Below are 18,222 nucleotides of genomic sequence, written 5' to 3'. Positions count from 1 at the left end.
CAAATCTTCTGACATAATGTATGCAGAATGCTAACAGCGTCATGGTTGAGGTTTTGAAGCAACTCAGCTGGAATGCCATCACTTCCACTGGCTTTCTTCTTAGCAAGACTGGCTAAGGCCCATTCAACTTCACTCTTCAGGATGCCTGGCTCGAGATCAGTAATCACAACCGTCTTATGTTGGGTTTGCACATTCGGGTCCTTCTTGTACAGTTCTTCTGTGTATTCCTGCCACCTCTTCTTTACCTCTGAGGCTTCAGTGACGTCCTTGCCTCGTTTGTCCTCTATCACGCCCAGCTTAACACAGAAGCTTCCTTTGATATCTTTGATTGTCTTATACAGAGCTCTTGTGCTCCTTAATTGGCTGTTGTCCTCAACTGCTTGGCACTGTATGTTCAGGAAGGCATTCTCATCTCTCCTTGCTATTTTCTGAAAATCCGCATTGAGAACTTTGTATCTTTCTCTGTCCCCCATAACTTTCGCCATCCTCCTTTCCTCAGCTATTTGCAAAGCCTCTTCAGATAACCAGGTTGCTTTCTTGCATTTCTTTTGCTTTGGAACTACCTTAGTTGCAACTTCTTGTTTTATATCACGAACATCAGTCCACATCTCTTCGGGCTCTCTGTCTTCTAGATCTAATTCTTGAAATCGATTGCTCACTTCCACAGCATATTCTAATGGAATTTGATCCAGATCATACCTGAAAGGCCTTGTAGTTTTCTGAGTTTTCCTCAATCGAAGCTTAATTTTGGCAACAAGAAGCTGATGATCGGTGCCACAATCGGCCCCAGGCCTTGTTTTTACTGCTTGTATAGCGCTTCTCCATCTCTGCCGGCAAAGAAGATAATAGATCTGATTCCTGTACAGACCGTCCGGTGAAGTCCATGTGTACAGGCGCCTCTTGTGCTGTTGAAAATGAGTATTCGCTATGGTCAGGTTGTTTTCTTGACAAAACTCTACTAGCCTCTGTCCAGCTTCATTTGACTCGCCAAGACCGAACTTGCCTACAATTCCGGATATTTCTTCACTCCCGACCTTAGCATTCCAGTCTCCTACAAGAAAAACGACGTCTGATGATGGGGTGCGGTCTAAAAGGCATTGTAGGTCCGCATAAAATCTCTCAACGTCAGCTTCTTCAGCAGTAGTGGTCGGTGCATAGACTTGGATAACTGTTATGTTGAGAGGGTGGCCTTGGATCCGAAGTGAAATCATTCGGCCGTTTTTGGGGTTGTTCCCTAGCATTGCTTTACCCATTCTTCTGTTTACTATGAGAGCGACCCCATTCCTTCTCTTGGATTCGTGCCCACAATAAAAGACATAATGGTCGCCGGAGTTAAATTCTCCCATTCCGGTCCACTTGAGCTCACTGATACCCAAGATGCAATGTTCAATCTGTTCATTTCTCGCTTGACGACATCCAGTTTACCTTGTGTCATAGATCTTACATTCCATGTTGCTATGTGATATATCTCCTTGCAACATCGGACTTTCCGGTCGCTTCCCAACACATCCACAACTGACCGTCCTTTTGGCTTTAGCCCAGCCGCTTCATTCGTCCTGGAGCTACTAGGAATCGCCCTTTGTTCATCCCCAGTAACATGTGGGACGTCGTCCAACCTGGGGGGCTCATCTTCCGGCGCCATATCATTAATGGTATTATGACTGGCCATAAGGTTTTCTTGGCAGGAAATACTGGAGTGGGTTGCCATTACCTTCTCCAGTGAATCACATTTTGTCAGAACTCTCTGCCGTGACCTGTCTATCTTGGGTGGCCCTGCACAGCAGAGCTCACGACTTCATCGAGTTTCGCAAGCCCCTCCGCCATGACAAGGCAGTGATCCATGAAGGACATTACATACATACAAAATACATGTTCAAATCAGTGCTGAATGTTCAAGAACCAATTTTCAACTAGGAAAGGAATTACTAACCATTGGACATATTTTTTTTATTGTTTGCAGCAGATAAATTTGACTTTTAAGGAGTCCAGGTTAGACACACGAACAAGCTTGGGAAATGCCAGCTGCCAATTCAAATAGGCTGAATTCTAAATAACGAAATCTGAGCTCTTCATCATCGTCATCAGCCTGACTTTACCCACTGCAGGGCGAAGGCCTCTCCCATATTTCTCCACTTTACCCGGTTCTGTGCTAGCTGCATCCACTTGACCCCTGCGAACTTCTTAATCTCATCCGCCCACCTAACTTTCTGCCGCCCCCTGCTACGCTTTCCTTCCCTTGGAATCCAGTTTGTTACCCTAAGCGACCATCGGTTATCCTCTCTTTGCACTACATGTCCTGCCCATGTCCATTTCTTCTTAATTTCCACTAGAATGTCGGTAACTTGAGTTATTTCTCTGACCCACTCTGCACGCTTCCTATCTCTTAATGTTACCCCTACCATTTTTCGTTCCATAGCCCTCTGGGTTGTCCTCAACTTAAGTAGAACTCTCTTGGTTAGCCTCCCCGTTTCAGCGCCATAGGTGAGTACAGGTAAGATGCAACTGTTATATACTTTCCTCTTTAGCGATACCGGTAAGCTGCTAGACATAATCTGCGAGTGCTTGCCAAATGCACTCCATCCCTATCCTATTCTTCTTGTTATTTCCTTTTCATGGTCCGGATCTGCGGTTACTACCTGTCCTAAGTAGACATATTCGCCTACTACTTTCAGTACTTCGCTACCTAATGTAAACTACTGTTCCTTCCCGAGGCTGTTGAAGATTACCTTAGTCTTCTGCATATTGATTTTCAAGCCTACCTTTCTACTTTTCCTGCCTAGGCCATCAATCATTATTTGTAGTTCATCTCCCGAGTTGCTTAGCAAGGCAATGTCATCAGCAAATCGCAGATTACTGAGGTATTCTCCTTCTACGCTTATCCCTAACTGCTCCCATTCCAAGTCTCTGAATACTTCCTCTAAGCAAGCTGTGAATAGCACTGGGGAGATTGTGTCTCCTTGCGTAACACATTTCTTTATGGGAATTTTATTACTTTCTTTATGCAGAACTATGGTTGCTGTGCAGCCACTGTATATATTGTTACGGGAAATATTCACAGAAAGGCAGTTGTCCACACCACTGAGGATGATCACAGCACTCACAGAGCACAGCACTCGTCTGCGTCTTCTTCTGGGAGTCTGTCGCACTTCTTTTTCGTCAGCACGGCCAGCGAATACCGCTCAGTAACACTACCCCCCCTCGGGAAAAGCACCGTCCCGGTGCGTTCTACGTTTGTGAAACAGGACGTGCATAATAGGGCTTAAAGCGGGACACATGCACTATTTCAGAGGATGGCGCTCTGGACGAGGATTTCGGAGGCACAGATTCAACTTCGTATGTGACGTCTGTCACGGGGCGCAAAACTCGGTAAGGGCTTGTGTAACGGTGCAAAAGTTTTTCACACAAGCCCACACGACGGCAAGGGAGCCACAGCAAGACGAGTGACCCAGGAGTGTAGTGGACATCACGGTAGCGACTGCCGTACCGGAACTTTTGAGAGTCTTGGGATGCAGAGAGCCTGGCATGAGCTATCCGGCGGGCATCATGAGCGCGGGCTACGGCATCACTGGCGTAAGTACTGGTGGCGTCTGCCGCAGGTTGTGAGGTGTCGAAGGGCAGTAACGGGTGTCGGCCAAATAACAGATAAAATGGGGAGTATCCAGCGGTAGAATGGACTGATGAATTGTAGGCGAATGTCACAAAGGGTAAATGAACGTCCCAATCCCGGTGGTCGTCAGACACATACATGGACAGCATGTCTGTGAGGGTACGGTTTAGGCGTTCCGTGAGGCCGTTGGTCTGGGGGTGATAGGCTGTGGTGAATTTGTGACGGACGGAGCATGAACGGAGAATTTCGTCAACCACTCGCGACAGAAAGCAGCGGCCACGGTCAGTTAGTAGTTCACGAGGGGCACCATGATATAGAATCACGTTTTCTAGGAGGAAGACAGCGACGTCTTTGGCGCAGCTGGTCGGGATGGCTCTGGTAATAGCATACCGCGTAGCATAATCGGTGGCGACGGCGATCCATTTGTTCCCCGAAGCGGAAACTGGAAAGGGCCCAAGAAGGTCAACACCTACACGGGAAAACAGGTCAGTGGGTATGGGGATCGGCTGCAAATGGCCTGAAGGCAAAATTGTGGGTTTCTTTCGACGCTGACACAATTCACATGCGGCAATGTATTGCTGGACGGAGCGATAGAGCCCCGGCCAGTAGAAGCGTCGGCGCAGGCTATCGTATGTGCGAGAAACACCCAGGTGGCCAGCTGTTGGAGCATCATGAAACTGGTCAAGGATGGTGGAACGCAGATGTTGAGGAACGACGAGCAAAAGGTCTGCGCCGTCTGGTCGCATATTGCGTCGGTATAGGGTGTTCTCGTGGAGTACATATAAGACAAGAGATGGATCAGGCCGGTCGCAGGTCTGACGGAGGATAATGGAATGGAGCAAAGGATCTAAGTGTTGTTCGTCGGAAATGTTAGAAAAAGCCGACACAGACAAGACACATGCGTCATCGTCAGAGTCTGTAGGACTAGGGGAGTCGACGGGATGACGGGACAAGCAGTCTGCATCTTAGTGAAGCCGGCCAGACTTGTACACGACGGAAAATGCATACTCTTGTAATCGAAGCGCCCAGCGCCCCAAACGGCCTGTAGGATCTTTGAGGGAGGAAAGCCAACACAAGACATGGTCTGTTATAACAGTAAAATGCCGGCCAAACAAATAAGGGCAGAATTTTGTAATAGCCCAAATAAGTGCCAGGCACTCTCGCTGTGTGATAGAGTAATTTTGTTCAGACATAGATAAGAGGCGGCTGGCATACGCAATCACCCTTGTGTGGCCGTGTTGTCGCTGGGCAAGTATACCTCCAATGCCGTGGCCACTTGCGTCGGTGCGGAGTTCAGTATTGGCAATATCTTCCAGCACTTTCACGTACGGCTCGTCTACCCCCTGATTTCGCAATGCCTGCATCACTCTTAACTGTACCTAACAATAAAAATATTAAAGGAAAAAATTCATCTGTTTGACGCGTTTACATAGCTTCTGCTGCAGTAGTGGCAATAAAACATTAATTTAATGTTGTCACAACCGTTCATGCTGGGCGGAGTAGTCAGCCCTTGTTGTCCCGGTTGCCGCCTGCAATCTTAATAGCTGCGAATGTTTGCAGATGGCGGCGTCATCTGAAAGGGATCAGTAAAAGCTATCGCCTCTTGCTGCAGTGTTTTTGAGAGCATTGATTTTTTTTCGCAACATTTATTCCATGTTTTATCTCTTGGACCGTTAGGTCTGCGCATTTTCGTAAGCGCATGTGGTTCTTTGATTTTTTTGTCATTTTGTTGCTTGCTTATCAACAATTTCGAAGTTTGTAATCAGATCACAGCTTGCGTAATTAACAATATATTGACCCTATAGGGACTCTCGTAGCTGCTGGGTTCTTGTAGTCTTGGGCGTTTGGGCTCATGGCTTAAAATGTTGCGAAGTTTTTGATAGTCATTTAGAGTAGCGGTAGTCTGAAAGCGTGGCTTTTGTTAAAGATTTTGATTCGACTGACAAAATGGCAGTCTTTTCTTTCTGTTCGTCTTGCAGTTCTTTCTGTTCGTCTTAATATGACTAAATGTTTTACGTGTTCAGGACGAACGCGCCTTTTACCTTGATCAGAACATCAATGTATGTCTCCAACGTAGTATCGCATGAAACTTCAGTAATGCTAAAAGGACACATAAAAAACACATAATGAAGTCGAAAAGGCGGTTTGGCCAGCTACGGCTTCTTCCTAAGGAGACTTCTTAGTAAGCAAAGAAGACACGCAGAGAACAACTCTCGAGTCCATTCCTTGCCAGCAAAGTGCAATTTTTACAACAATAAAAAAAAAGGACGTGCAAATGAACGTGGACATTCCAGAGGTTGAGCCAGTTTATGCAGGCCTTGTAGATGTTATATTTATTGCCTGCTTACTAGCCCAGAGCAGTGGGAATAAAATGTCTTGAGACGAACGTGGTACATTCCGCTTTTATTTACAAGGTGAAAGAGGACCAACAGAACTCGGACGTTGGACCACTGCATCTCACATACGGAAAGCGTGCACTTCGTTTCGCAAATTTTCATGCTTCATGGTGTTTATTCCAATTCGCATGAATAGCTGACAGCCTTCCCGCGAACACGTCCGCGAGTGCGCACACACTCACACATAGACGTACGCGCACAAAGACACAAAACACGGTGGAGGGCTAGTCGCACATCACAATTCGCTTCTCAATGAATGTTGACCCTTAGACTGGGCTTGAAACAAAAATATTTCTTCGAAGGTACCTCCGACTAGTGAGTAACTGTCCAGTTTCGGTTATAGCTATACCAATTGCGTGGGGCACAGAATGCGCTAGGGTCACTTACAAGAGAATTGCGGACAAAGCGAAGATCTGTTACAAGTCCTGAAGGCTTGTCGGGACGGCGTTTGCTCACGGCATTAGCATTGGCTACTTTGACCACTTAATTCACCGAGACATGTCCTACAACGTCAGGGGAGAGGCAATGGTATTACGATAGTTCTACCGAATTAACGGGGATGAAAGTATAACTGAGCTTCTTATAGTCACATCGTTGGAGATAACGCATTCCGATTTTTCTCGCTTTTGTTTCCTCAGTCGACGTCTGTTCAGCGAAAATCAAAGCTTTGATTTCTCAGGGTCTGCTTGAAAGGCCTGGTTGTCGACACCAGCTTCTTTCAGCGCCATTTTTATGTCATCGTTTTCGATGGTCAGTTTGACCTCAGATTCTCCATTAAGCGTCGGTTTCTTGTCCACGTAATCGCTGGGCGGTACCTTCTTGGTCTCAACTTCGACGATAGCCATTTTAGCCGACGGAGGAGATGCGGGCTTCTTGACGGTGTTCATGATGGCGTCCTTTCGTTTTCCCTCAAAAACCAGCTTCTCGAAACGCTGCACGGGCGCTTCTGTGGAGAGGTAGAGCAGGTAAGCCAGAAAGAGGCTCATACCGAACAGGCCGATGGCAGTGTTGAGCTGGAACAGCGAAATTTCCGTTTATTAACACGTGGTTGTTGAAACTCTGGGTTTGGATCATGATAGACAGCCCCCCCCCCCCCTTTCTTCCCCCCTCCACCATCAGCTGCATAGGTGCCATAAACACGTCAACCTCAGCTCCATGCAAATCTGACAGCGGCTAGACGGTCTTTAAAATTTTGCTGTCAGCAGAAAACCGGCCAACTTCGGCAGGCGTTAACATCCATGAAGACGGCATCTGATGGCTAATTTTATATAGTCGCCACAATAATGCATTTTGATATTGGCAATGCGTATCTTCGTCAGCAGTAACGGGGGTTGTCTGGCGAATTATGAGTGCGGACGGAGACCTGAACGGAACTATACTCCACTTCGCATTAACTGTGTATTTTTTTATGTACTGGGTAGGTATTCTGTGCAAATCACGGGGCAAGGCAGTTCTAATGTCAGTAAATGGGAAACAAACATATTTAATCATATCGCACACACGAAGCTTAGCAGACATTTTGGTTGAGAGCACTCGCACAGCAGTAAGGTAATCATCATATACCAGAATTCTCGCCCTCTGGAAGAGCACGCGTCGTCTTAAAGCACATCAGGAGGGCCTTGTACTGCTTGCTATAGCAATAAAAGCCTTGTCCTGAAAACGCATGCATTTTGGTGAAGGCATCTTTTACATCATCTAGCCGTTAATAAAAAAGATGCCAACGCGTTTAGTGCCACAACTCAGTATTTCGCATTTCTCCAGCGCAGGTTCTGCAGTGCTCTCAAAACTACTTTTTTTTTTTGCTTAAGACAAATAATTTAGTGCTGCCGAGCATACGGTACTGTTTTATATAATTCTTGCCTCGGCAATGATGCCGTTACTTTGCGATAAATCGATGTACTGTTATCGTTGTTTGAAGTTTTCCAGCTATATTAGAAATTTTTGGCACACGTTTGGATTCTGATCATCAGCCAATGTACCATTTAAAAAAACCGCAAAGAAGCAAGTGGCGCTCTCGAATGCCAAGGCTCAACGCTCACCTGAAAGAATTCGCTCAGGTTGATGTGCGTCTTGATGATGCCCATGCGGAGGTAGAGAAGAGGAACATGTACGAGGTAGACGCAGTAGACGAGCCTAGACAATGGGATGAATGCCTTCCACGAGAAGAAGGCGTTCAGCAGGCCTGCATGAGAAAGCAACGGGCGCATGTTAAGTGCGAGATGGTACTTTATCACGTCTGAAGACAGCAATTCTTGAGCTTTACAGCGGCTTTTACTCCTTAGTTGTTTTTTTTTCCTTTTTCACATATACATCTCTCTGTTTTATAAAAATATTAGACTCAGCGATGTTCACGATTCGAACCCCCCACTGCGTTCAATAAGTGGTTAGCCTGTTCTGAGGTGGGAAACCTTGGTTCGATATTGGCCTCAGCGACTATATTTCTATGCGGGACGTTCCTAGCAAGGCATCCGTGTACTGCGTGACCTAAGTCCCTGTTAAAAACACTAGGTGGTGAAAATTATCTGAAACCCTCCACTAACGCGTCCCTCATAGCCTGAGTCGCTTTAGGACGTTAAACCCAATAAAACATAAACAAGTATTCAAACCAGACGTGTTATCATGAACGTTCAGTGCTCGCTGCAGTCAGAACCAAAGAGCCGCTTCAGCAATGTTACTAGGGTCTTTGGGAGACGTTCTGGGACCCCGGTGCATTGATTAAGACTGCAGTTTGTTAACCTGAGACGGGGCTGTTTATCGCAAAAATTTGGAACAACTCTCAGCTCACCCCAAAACACGAAGATGCAAGTTAACAAAGTGAAAGAGAGTTGAAAGGCCGTTTTCTAAGGTGTTCTCATTGTGCTCAGCTGCCTAACAAAAGGTGCAGCGCAAAATAAGTTGTTATTCTTACTCAAGTTGTGATAAGAAAGGCTGAGAAAGCCACGACAGATTTATGTTCAATTTAAGACCATGGACTTTCTCCCTTCAGGCAATGAATTTTTTAACAGCGACTTATATCTCTCTAAAGAGAGCAAATTGTTTCCCGTTACTATATTTGTGCTTAGGTACTCGCGTAAATGTAATTGAATGTGTAATACTATGTGACTGCACATGGACATGCGGATTCCATTGCAAATAGTAAGTAACTTTTGTATGTCTGCACTTGGCCGGCTTTCGCTACATGATCCATATAGAAAGCAGCAGGACACTTTAAAACTCAGGCTTCTCCACAACATCCATGGCTGAAGGTGGCCTGTGCATAGGTCGTGTCGCGAGAATCAGTCCGTTTGCGGGCAATATGCTCACCTCCGCGTCCTGTGGCGCAGGCGTACGTAGGCCAGGCAAGACCAAGAGACCAGACCAGGCGGTGGAAGCCGGCGTAAACCGCCGTGGTAATGTCATCCGGTGGATTTCCTCGATTCCACGGGAGGGTGATGAACAGCACGAAACCACAAAGTGTCAGCGATATGATCCACTGGGCGAGTTGCATAAGCTACGGGGAAAAAAAGAGGGGAAGACTAGGCTGCTTTATTGGTTCAGAGCAATATATCGGGCTGCTATCTGGAATTACCTTTGTTCCGTAAATTTAATACTCAAAACTCTGCGTGCATGCGCTAAACATTGTGTCGTTTGAGAACATGTTCTCAAACAGCAGCTTAGACAACAGATGCGATAAATAAATTTCCGAGACTGTCATACCCGTTATTATAGGGACTCTTGACAAGGAATGGCTAATTTTGAACAGGTTGATGTGTGAAGTCATTATTTCGTATTGTTTTAGAGGGAGACGGAGGGCGAGACTAAAGGGAAGAGCTTGGAACATTGCTCTTGCTTGTCATTTTCAGCGTCCCGCTTTTTGTCTTATTTGGTGCAAACGAAGATGTCCTTTCTTCTTGGTGGCACGTGAGCAAATACTGGGAACGTCTAAGAGAGATGCCGCGTTCAACTCATGCTCTCAGGCTTCTCTACCTGGAGGAACAGACAGCACAGCTAAAAGTAGAGCGCAGCTAGAAACGTTGATGTTATAGATTCAAGTCCTAATTGGGTACATGATCATCGACATGATTCTGACTTTCGAGCAAGCAACCTGATAACAATGCGTTAAGAATATTTACTATTTTGTTCTTGCGCGTTTGTCCACAAAGATGCACAGGATACGACATCCAGACAATTTTTTTTTTCGAAAGTTGCTGCAACTCACCGAAGGAAAAAAAAAAGGAAACAACTGGGCAAATCGCAAATTGTGGAACGAATCAGACCAAAATATAACCATCTATAGGGAGGTCAGTTTACATCCCCATTCCAAAGAAAGGCAGTGCCAAAGATTGTTCCAACTACCGCACGATCGCACTTATTTCGCATGCTAGCAAGGGGATGTTGAAAATCCTCCAAGGTAGGCTGCAGCAGTATGTGGATCGGGAGCTTCCGGACGTGCAAGCTGGATTTCGCAAGGGCAGAGGAACTAGAGACCAAATTGCCAACCTCCGCTGGATCATGGAAAAAGCAAGAGAGTTCCAGAAACCCATCTACTTCTGCTTTATTGATTATGCGAAAGCGTTTGACTGCGTAGATCACAGCAGATTGTGGCAAGCTCTCCAAGAGATGGGAGTTGCAATTCACCTCATCTGTCTCCTCAGGAACCTGTATGAAGGACAAGAGGCCACAGTCAGAACTGGGCATGGTCTTACCGATTGGTTTCCGATTGAGAAAGGAGTGAGGCAAGGCTGCATACCGTCGCCCTGCCTATTTAACCTATATGCAGAGTGCATCATGAGGAAGGCCGGTCTGGACGAGTCTTCATATGGAGTGAAGATTGCTGGAAAACGTATCAACAACCTTAGATATGCGGATGATACCACTTGAATGGCAGAAAGTGAAGTGGAACTCAAGAGACTTCTGATGCGCGTACAAGAAGAGAGTGAGAAGTTTGGGCTTAAACTGAACATCAAAAAGACAAAGATCATGGCGTCTTGCCCTATCAAGTCCTGGAGCATCAATGGACAAGAAGTGGAAGCTGTGACAGATTTTCTCTTCTTGGGCTCCAAGATTACCTCGAAAGGAGACTGCAGCCATGAAATTAGGAGACGCCTGCTTCTGGGAAAGAGAGCAATGGTTAGCCTTGACCGCCTAGTAAAGAGCAGAGACATTAGTCTGCCCACCAAGATCCGTATAACTCGTGCTATGGTCTTTCCAGTTGTGATGTATGGATGCGAGAGTTGGACTGTGAAAAAGGCTGACCGCCGAAGAATTGACGCGTTTGAATTGTGGTGCTGTCGAAGACTCTTGAGAGTTCCTTGGACTGCCAGAAGATCAAATCAGTCGATATTGTCGACCATAAACCCTGACTGCTCATTGGAGGGTCAAATTCTAAAGTTAAAACTCAGCTACTTTGGTCATCTGATGAGAAGAGAGGAGTCGCTGGAGAAAGATTTGATGTTGGGAAAGGTTGACGGTCGCCAGAGAAGGGGTAGGCAGCGAACGCGATGGTTAGATGGCATCCTCGAGGCACTGCAGATGAAGTTATGTGATGTTAGGAAGATAGTGAGAGACCGGAAAGCGTGGCGTGAAATGGTCCATAGGGTCACGAAGAGTCGGACACGACTGAACGACTGAACTGAACGGAACTGAGGGACAAATAATCTGCCGAAAATCTGCATTTTTGTATTTCACATTTTTTAGACGAAGCTTCAAGCCAAATCGAGCATCTGCATCTATTTGTTAATATCCCAAGGTGCAAAATATAAGTGATAAAAGTTACTTACAACGCCGATCTTTGCCTTGCCATACTCGATGGCAACGTAGCCCATGACGACACCCAGGACGTAGGTTGCAACGTGTGTGAATGGTCGAAAGTAAACCAATTCGATGGTTTCTACAAGCCGCCTAGAAGAGGATATGAAAGAATGAAATTTTTGTATTATTGATGTCTCAGGTACAGTCTGGCAGAAGTGTTTTGAGGTCTCACATTTTGTTCGCGTTTTCTTCTTGCAGGTTATGACAGTTACGCAGAAATCGAAGAGCTAATTCAGCACAAAATGGGCCCCATCAAATCAAGCATGTGATCACACATCAATATTCGAAGTAGTGGAAGCGCCAACGGCTATGACGTCCAGTTGCGGTGGATTTCGTGGAGAAAAAAAAAACGATGGTAAAACGTGGGTCAAAATAAGGTTTGCTTTCAAAATATGGATAAGTTATAAATATCGAATCCCGGGCAATCTACTTCTTAGGCTCTTGTCAAAAAGTAGGGCATGAAGCGCGCTCAAACATGTCCTCATTCTTACGAATGGGTTTGTTGTCTTTTCCTTTTCTTTCCTTTTTTTTTCAACAGAATTGAATTTTGGCCGGGACTGATTCGAGGAATTCTTTAAATGACAGTCAAGACAGCGCGCTGAAGCCACCGAGAACCTTTAGAGATAATATTACGGGGCAAGAATACTTACACGACATCATTGGAGGCTGTTGTTCCTGAGTAAAGCAGGTGCCAGAAGTGAGTTTGCAGTGATACCAATATGCAGAAGCTTAGAGAAACGACGCCGGATATCAACAGTGCTAAGATGCGATGCCTGCATAAAATAAAGCACACTGATTGAAGCTGAAGTGAGACATTAAACAATGCCCAAAATGTTCCACAACGGAGTCAATAAGCACACATCTTTATTATCACGCATCTTGTCCGGCGAGAATTCAAGCATATTTCATTTTTCAGCTGCTATTGCCGTGAACCACTGAAAGCTTTATTTATTGTCGTTTTCAACAGCCGCCAGCATGCGGCCTTATCACAGCGATATTAATGCACGGAACGATCTTGGTCATGCTCGCTGCCACCGAGACACGGCTTTATCATTCTCTTTGTCGCACAAGGTGCACCGAGATGCATCTAGAACGATTACAGCCGTTCGCGTTCGTTTACTCAATGTTCCAGGTTGCCATCCTTCGCATGTTTATCTAGACGCTCCTTTGGTGACTTTAAATTGAGCCCTGCCGAATGCAACGGAAATTCATAGTTCGACGCCCGCCGAGCACTATCGATGTTATCGGCGCTGCCGAATTGCTTAGTTCTTTAGTGAGTGCAAGTCAGCAATATAAAGAGTAATCCACTGAAATCTAAGCCCTAATCTTCGCTGACGACATCGCTACATTAGTTATTTATAAAGGCCAATAGAGAAGAGTAAATCCGATGAGTCTGACATAGTAAAAGAAGCCAAACGCCTATCTATTTGCGCACATGGGCTGAAATACGAGAATGTAAATGAAAAAAAAAAGAATATAACTATTTCACAGGTTGTGCGCGTAAAAGCGCCTACTGTTGCAATGGCGAATTCACCGTAAGCTGGCATATATAGTTTCGTCCTCTTTGGACTTCGTTTCAATTTGAGTGAGCAAGGAAATATTGTATGATGCCTTGCTATGACGTGAGTACAAACTTGTTTATTCGATTTTATGTTCTGGAAGAATATTTATTATCACACATCTTGTCCAGCGGGAATTCAAGCATATTTAATTTTTCAGCTGCTGACACTTTCTGTCAACGCACGCTTCAACAGAAATATTTGCTTTGGTAATGCATGAATGAAATACGGCTTTGGTGTTTGTTGTGCGTGTAATTTTGGCCCCCTTGTAGAGCAACAACAGGGATCAGCTGGTGGCTCGTGGGGTGTCTTCGTTTCTACTGCGATTACTGAGCGCTGAATCAAATGCTGGCGAAAAAAAAAAATCAGTTTTATAATTAAGATCAGATATAGCAATAATACTCTTCTTGTCTGGGTAAGAATCGTGAATCACCTAAGGAGGTCTTCATTTTCTCAAATCCTATTCAGTTCTCAGAACGTTATCTACGAAGCGGGAACATCCTGTAAATACACGAGTCGCTTTCTGATGTCAGAAACATATCTGCAACTGCGTAGTAAGGATCCGCGCTCTCTACCCGAGGTAGAGTGGTAGAGGACTGATAAAACTCCATACGACAACCGCATTTAGGCATATTGTGATTTGTAGCTAAAACATAGATGCTAGCTTATCTGAAATCGTGGTTCATAAAAAGAAATGCAGTCTGGGGCGATGAATACACAGCGCTGGAAATAAATATGGTTGTTTGGCTAAATAGATAACAAACACAACCTTGTATATTGAAGATGACAATAGCACAAAATACAGGCAGACGGCGAAATAAAGTAGCATGAGGCCATAGACGAGGCTCTTGGGCTGAACTCTTATGGAAAGCCTATTGCTGGAGGAATTTATTAAATATACGAAAAACATTAATAAGCACAAGAAATAAAGCTCAGTAGTACTTGCGAGTGGGCTAGTTGGCTATACGACTCCTCCCCCTCTCTCTCTCTCTTGCGTGTGTGTTGTGTCTGTGTATGACCATGCAGCGCCAGAGGTCATCGATGCACAAGAAGAACTGGCAGAGATATAACCGTACATTGGCAACAGCAATCAAGCAGAAACATTACAGAAACAAGCAGATCAAGAAACACATCTGCTTATCCAGAAAGGCTATAAAAGTGTACATGATGCTCTGGTCGCCTAACCTGGTACTTGTTGCTGCTATAGTATAGTCTAAAAGCGATCTTGTCTGCACTTGCCACGACAGTGGAAGCCCAGATGTCCTGTCTCATTGCAGTTAAGCTGCTCTAATCTTACATTTTTATATCTGGTTTGGTTTGTGGGGTTTAACGACCCAAAGCGACTCAGGCTATGAGAGACGCCGTTGGGGAGAACTCCGGGAATTTAGACCACCTGGGGTTCTTTAATGTGCATTGAAATCGCACAGCACACGGGCGCCTGGCTTTTCGCCTCCACCGAAAAGCGGCCGCTGAGACCGGGATTCGACCCCGCATCCTTGGAAATAGTATAGTCGAGCGTCCTAACCACTGTGCCACCTCGGCGTAGGTGCATTTAGATATCTGCCGATTTGGTTTGGTTGTCCACAATTACAACGAGACCTAGATGATTACGATGGGAGAAGTCGAAACTGTATTGCATGACTTTTTGCTCAGAATTTGTTATTGTTAATATTGAATTTAGACGCTAAATGTGATTTGCAGTTCGAGAGCACCCTCAGAAACCATCATTTCATTTATTTGCGGTAAAGAAAGTCGCACGTGTATCGTTTTCACGAGCTGCATAAAAACCCGCGAATTGCGAAAAAAGAAAAAATCACGTGATTATCGCATTCGTGCGTCACTATTGCGCTGCTGTCATTCGTGTCTTGAGTGAACGAAATCAGCTGCGGCCGTCGCTGCAAGGCCTCGTGGTGGCAGGCCGATAAATCTGCGGTGGTTTCTTCGCCTGCATCAGCCAGTCGGCGTATGTGACGATGAAAGTTGGAGCGAGCGCGACGAGCTGGCTGAGCGGGCTGCAGCAGTCACCAACTTTTCAGCCTAACGCTGAAACTAGGCCGTCACGGCCGCAGGTGATTTTTCGGTTCGCTCTATCCACGGCTGAGAATAGCACTACCGTGGCGAGCGATCGCGCTTGTCACTTAAGTGTTTTTTGCATTTCGCGGGTTCTTTGTAGCTAGGGCGTGCGACACGTGCGACTTTTGTTTATCGCAAATAAATGGAATGACGGTTCCTGAAGGGACTCACCAATTTTACAAATCACATTTATTCTCTTGAAGTCAATATTAGGTGAATCAAAAAAAGTTACCCTAATTAAACAGTTAATTATTCCTGAAACAAAAATTGCCTGTGGTGCGCAAGACGGCTGCGCTAACAATGGCCTTTCTCGTCGTCTTTGCGATAAGTTTCTCTGCCTACTTACCTAAATTATTTGCAAATATAAAATGATAAGCAGCACCAACGAGAATTGAAGATTATTGGGCTCAGATGTCATGTTTAAGAGAAATGTATGTATACACATGTCCAGAAAATAACTCCTCAAACATTGGTTTGATGAAAATTCTCAGACCCGAAATTGGAACTTCAAGCGCACCGATATCAGTAGACAGGTGCTATTTAATAGAAAGGTCTGGTTATCATTATAACGTCTTATACAATAATCTGTTAATATTTTAATCAAAGAGGCGCAATAATATAATTTGTCTCGTAAATATCATATACTGCAATAACGCAACTGTGTAATTGTGTACTGCTATTTTAACGCTGAAAACACATTTTATAACTGAGCAACAAAAGAAGTAGCCAAGGAGAAGTGTAAGTAGAGCCCGTTCTTACCTCACAAAAAGGATGCTGAGCGGGAAAGCTATGACAAGAAAAATTTGTACATCCGTGCTCACATACCACAGGTGAATCATGCACTGTAAAAGGCCGAAAAAAAAAAAAAACGTGTTGAATAAATCTTACAATTGTAGTTGCATACCGGCTGAACACAATGCGGTGCAATAGAGTGAACGGAAACATTTTACATTTTTCTGCATGCGTGTAAATAGCACTCGACTTTTACAGTCTATGTAGTTTGCATTGTCCCTGGTCTAAACGAAGGCAATGGAACATATTCATGCCAGCCATGAAAGCATTAAGCGTCGATATTTGGTTTCGACAGGATGAAGCCATGGGAAGAACAGCTGTAAATAACTAGAAACATAAGCCACTACAACGCGTCACGATTTCTACGTGCAACAATATATTATTTGACAAGGAATGCTAAGTGAAAGATCCTGCTGTGGGCCTCAGACGTTCTAGACCATTTGGTAAGAACTCTGCTTCAAGCTAAAAACTCAGTTGTACTGGTATTCAGACTCCATAAAAAAAATTATTTTTTCTTGTTAATTTCACGTTTCAGTGCGTTTGTTCACGCATTATTTCGCGGTGACAATTGATATTGGGCTTAGACTGTGAGCTGAGCATTTCTTTCTTTAAATTTTTAAAACGAGTAAACATTCAATACCTCAAGTTTTACTTTTTCTCAGGGAGTGGTTGGCGCTTTCTTTTTAAGAACGAGGGAGAAAATACTTGATTTAGAGCGCACGGTTTGGAAAATAGGAAATATTAGCATAGCACTTTATTACTTTCAGATGTTTCTTTTTTCGACAAAAGATAATATTTTGTCACTGAAAATAAGCTGGCCTGCTTGAAAACACTGTTCAGGTTTCTCGCCAGAGATCAAAATCAGCCCAAGGCAGTATTCGCCCCGAAAACCTGTTTATTCTAGATTGTGCATGCTGCCAAAAAGCTTTTGCTTGGACAACGACAGAAATCCTTCGAGCATTGCATCAGTGCCAGAAGCGTAACATAGTGCACTTTAAACAATATTATTAGTACAGAAGCGTATGAAGAACCTTGGTAGTTGCGTGTAACAGAAAACATCGAATTCAGCGCGTAAACGTCTGAGAACTAGTATCAACGTATAATTAGGGTAAATGTATTGACAGAGACCCTACAGTAGAGCCCACTCTCATTTTCCAACAAAATTAAGTTACCTTTTCATTGCACAAAGTGCAGAATAGGTTACTATCGTGTTTCGCCTCTTCGCCAGATTTTACACATTTACCGAAAATGGGTCAGCGCGTTAGGAGTAGGACATTGTGAAAATTCATACATGAAAAAATATAGCCAACTATCAGTGACGCAAAGGAAAGCATAGGGGAATGTTCTTTTTTTATGTATAGGAAGTAAGTCACACACGGTATCGGTTCTTAGTTGGTTCTTAATCTAAATTGTTTTAAAGCTTATGGGGGCGCAGCCTATCCGGGACCGTTTGCGTGCGTAAAAAGTGAGGTCGGCCCGGACCACGCTATTTGTGTCAACGTATTGATCGCATATAGCTGTACGTGCTGTAAAGCTAGGCAGAGTGTATATGCTCACCATCTTGTCGACGGGGTAGAAGTTATTGAAGCTTAACAGCACAGCCCACCAGTGGTTTATGCAACCATTCACTTGTTGCTGTAAAAGTTCGTGGTTGGCGGGGCCGTCTGCGAAGTATGGCAGCAGGAAGCACGCCATCACCATAGATATGACGGGCAGTATCAACCTGCGTGTAAAACGACGATATGAATGGCTGAGCAAAATCATGTATACACACCGTTTCAAAAGTTGTTTGCAGCTCCTGGAGCCAGCTCTTTCGCCTAATCCCGGCTGCAGAAGCACGACAAATAGTCTCTCAAATACCTCAGCGGTGCTCCATCACTTCACACGCAGTTCTTGCAGCAGTTGGAAAGACAGTTCTGCCTTTTTCTTCGTAGGATACAATGAGTGATTATTTCACTGCTTACTTTAGGAAAGGAAATACGCACGAAACCAAAACTGCGGAAAC

The 18,222-nt window shown here is 44.7% G+C and overlaps 1 protein-coding gene across 1 annotated transcript in view; it reads right to left on the bottom strand.

Annotated features, from left to right (window-relative positions):
• Positions 1-6,069: 6,069 nt before the first annotated feature.
• The window catches only part of LOC146201659 (nose resistant to fluoxetine protein 6-like), a 35,148-nt gene continuing 22,995 nt past the window's right edge, over positions 6,070-18,222 (bottom strand). The window contains exons 9-15 of the mRNA XM_084583376.1: positions 17,775-17,940; positions 16,185-16,267; positions 12,444-12,566; positions 11,763-11,883; positions 9,307-9,493; positions 8,043-8,185; positions 6,070-7,016 (exon numbers count right to left, since the gene is read on the bottom strand). Of these exons, the coding sequence (XP_084439502.1) occupies positions 6,663-7,016; positions 8,043-8,185; positions 9,307-9,493; positions 11,763-11,883; positions 12,444-12,566; positions 16,185-16,267; positions 17,775-17,940 (1,177 nt within the window). The 3' untranslated portion in view covers positions 6,070-6,662. The remainder of the gene's footprint in view (positions 7,017-8,042; positions 8,186-9,306; positions 9,494-11,762; positions 11,884-12,443; positions 12,567-16,184; positions 16,268-17,774; positions 17,941-18,222) is intronic.

The sequence above is a fragment of the Amblyomma maculatum genome, chromosome 1 (assembly GCF_055883805.1).
Source record: "Amblyomma maculatum isolate TAMU_Amacu chromosome 1, ASM5588380v1, whole genome shotgun sequence".
Taxonomy (NCBI): domain Eukaryota; kingdom Metazoa; phylum Arthropoda; class Arachnida; order Ixodida; family Ixodidae; genus Amblyomma; species Amblyomma maculatum.
This window is presented reverse-complemented; position numbering and strand designations above follow the sequence as displayed.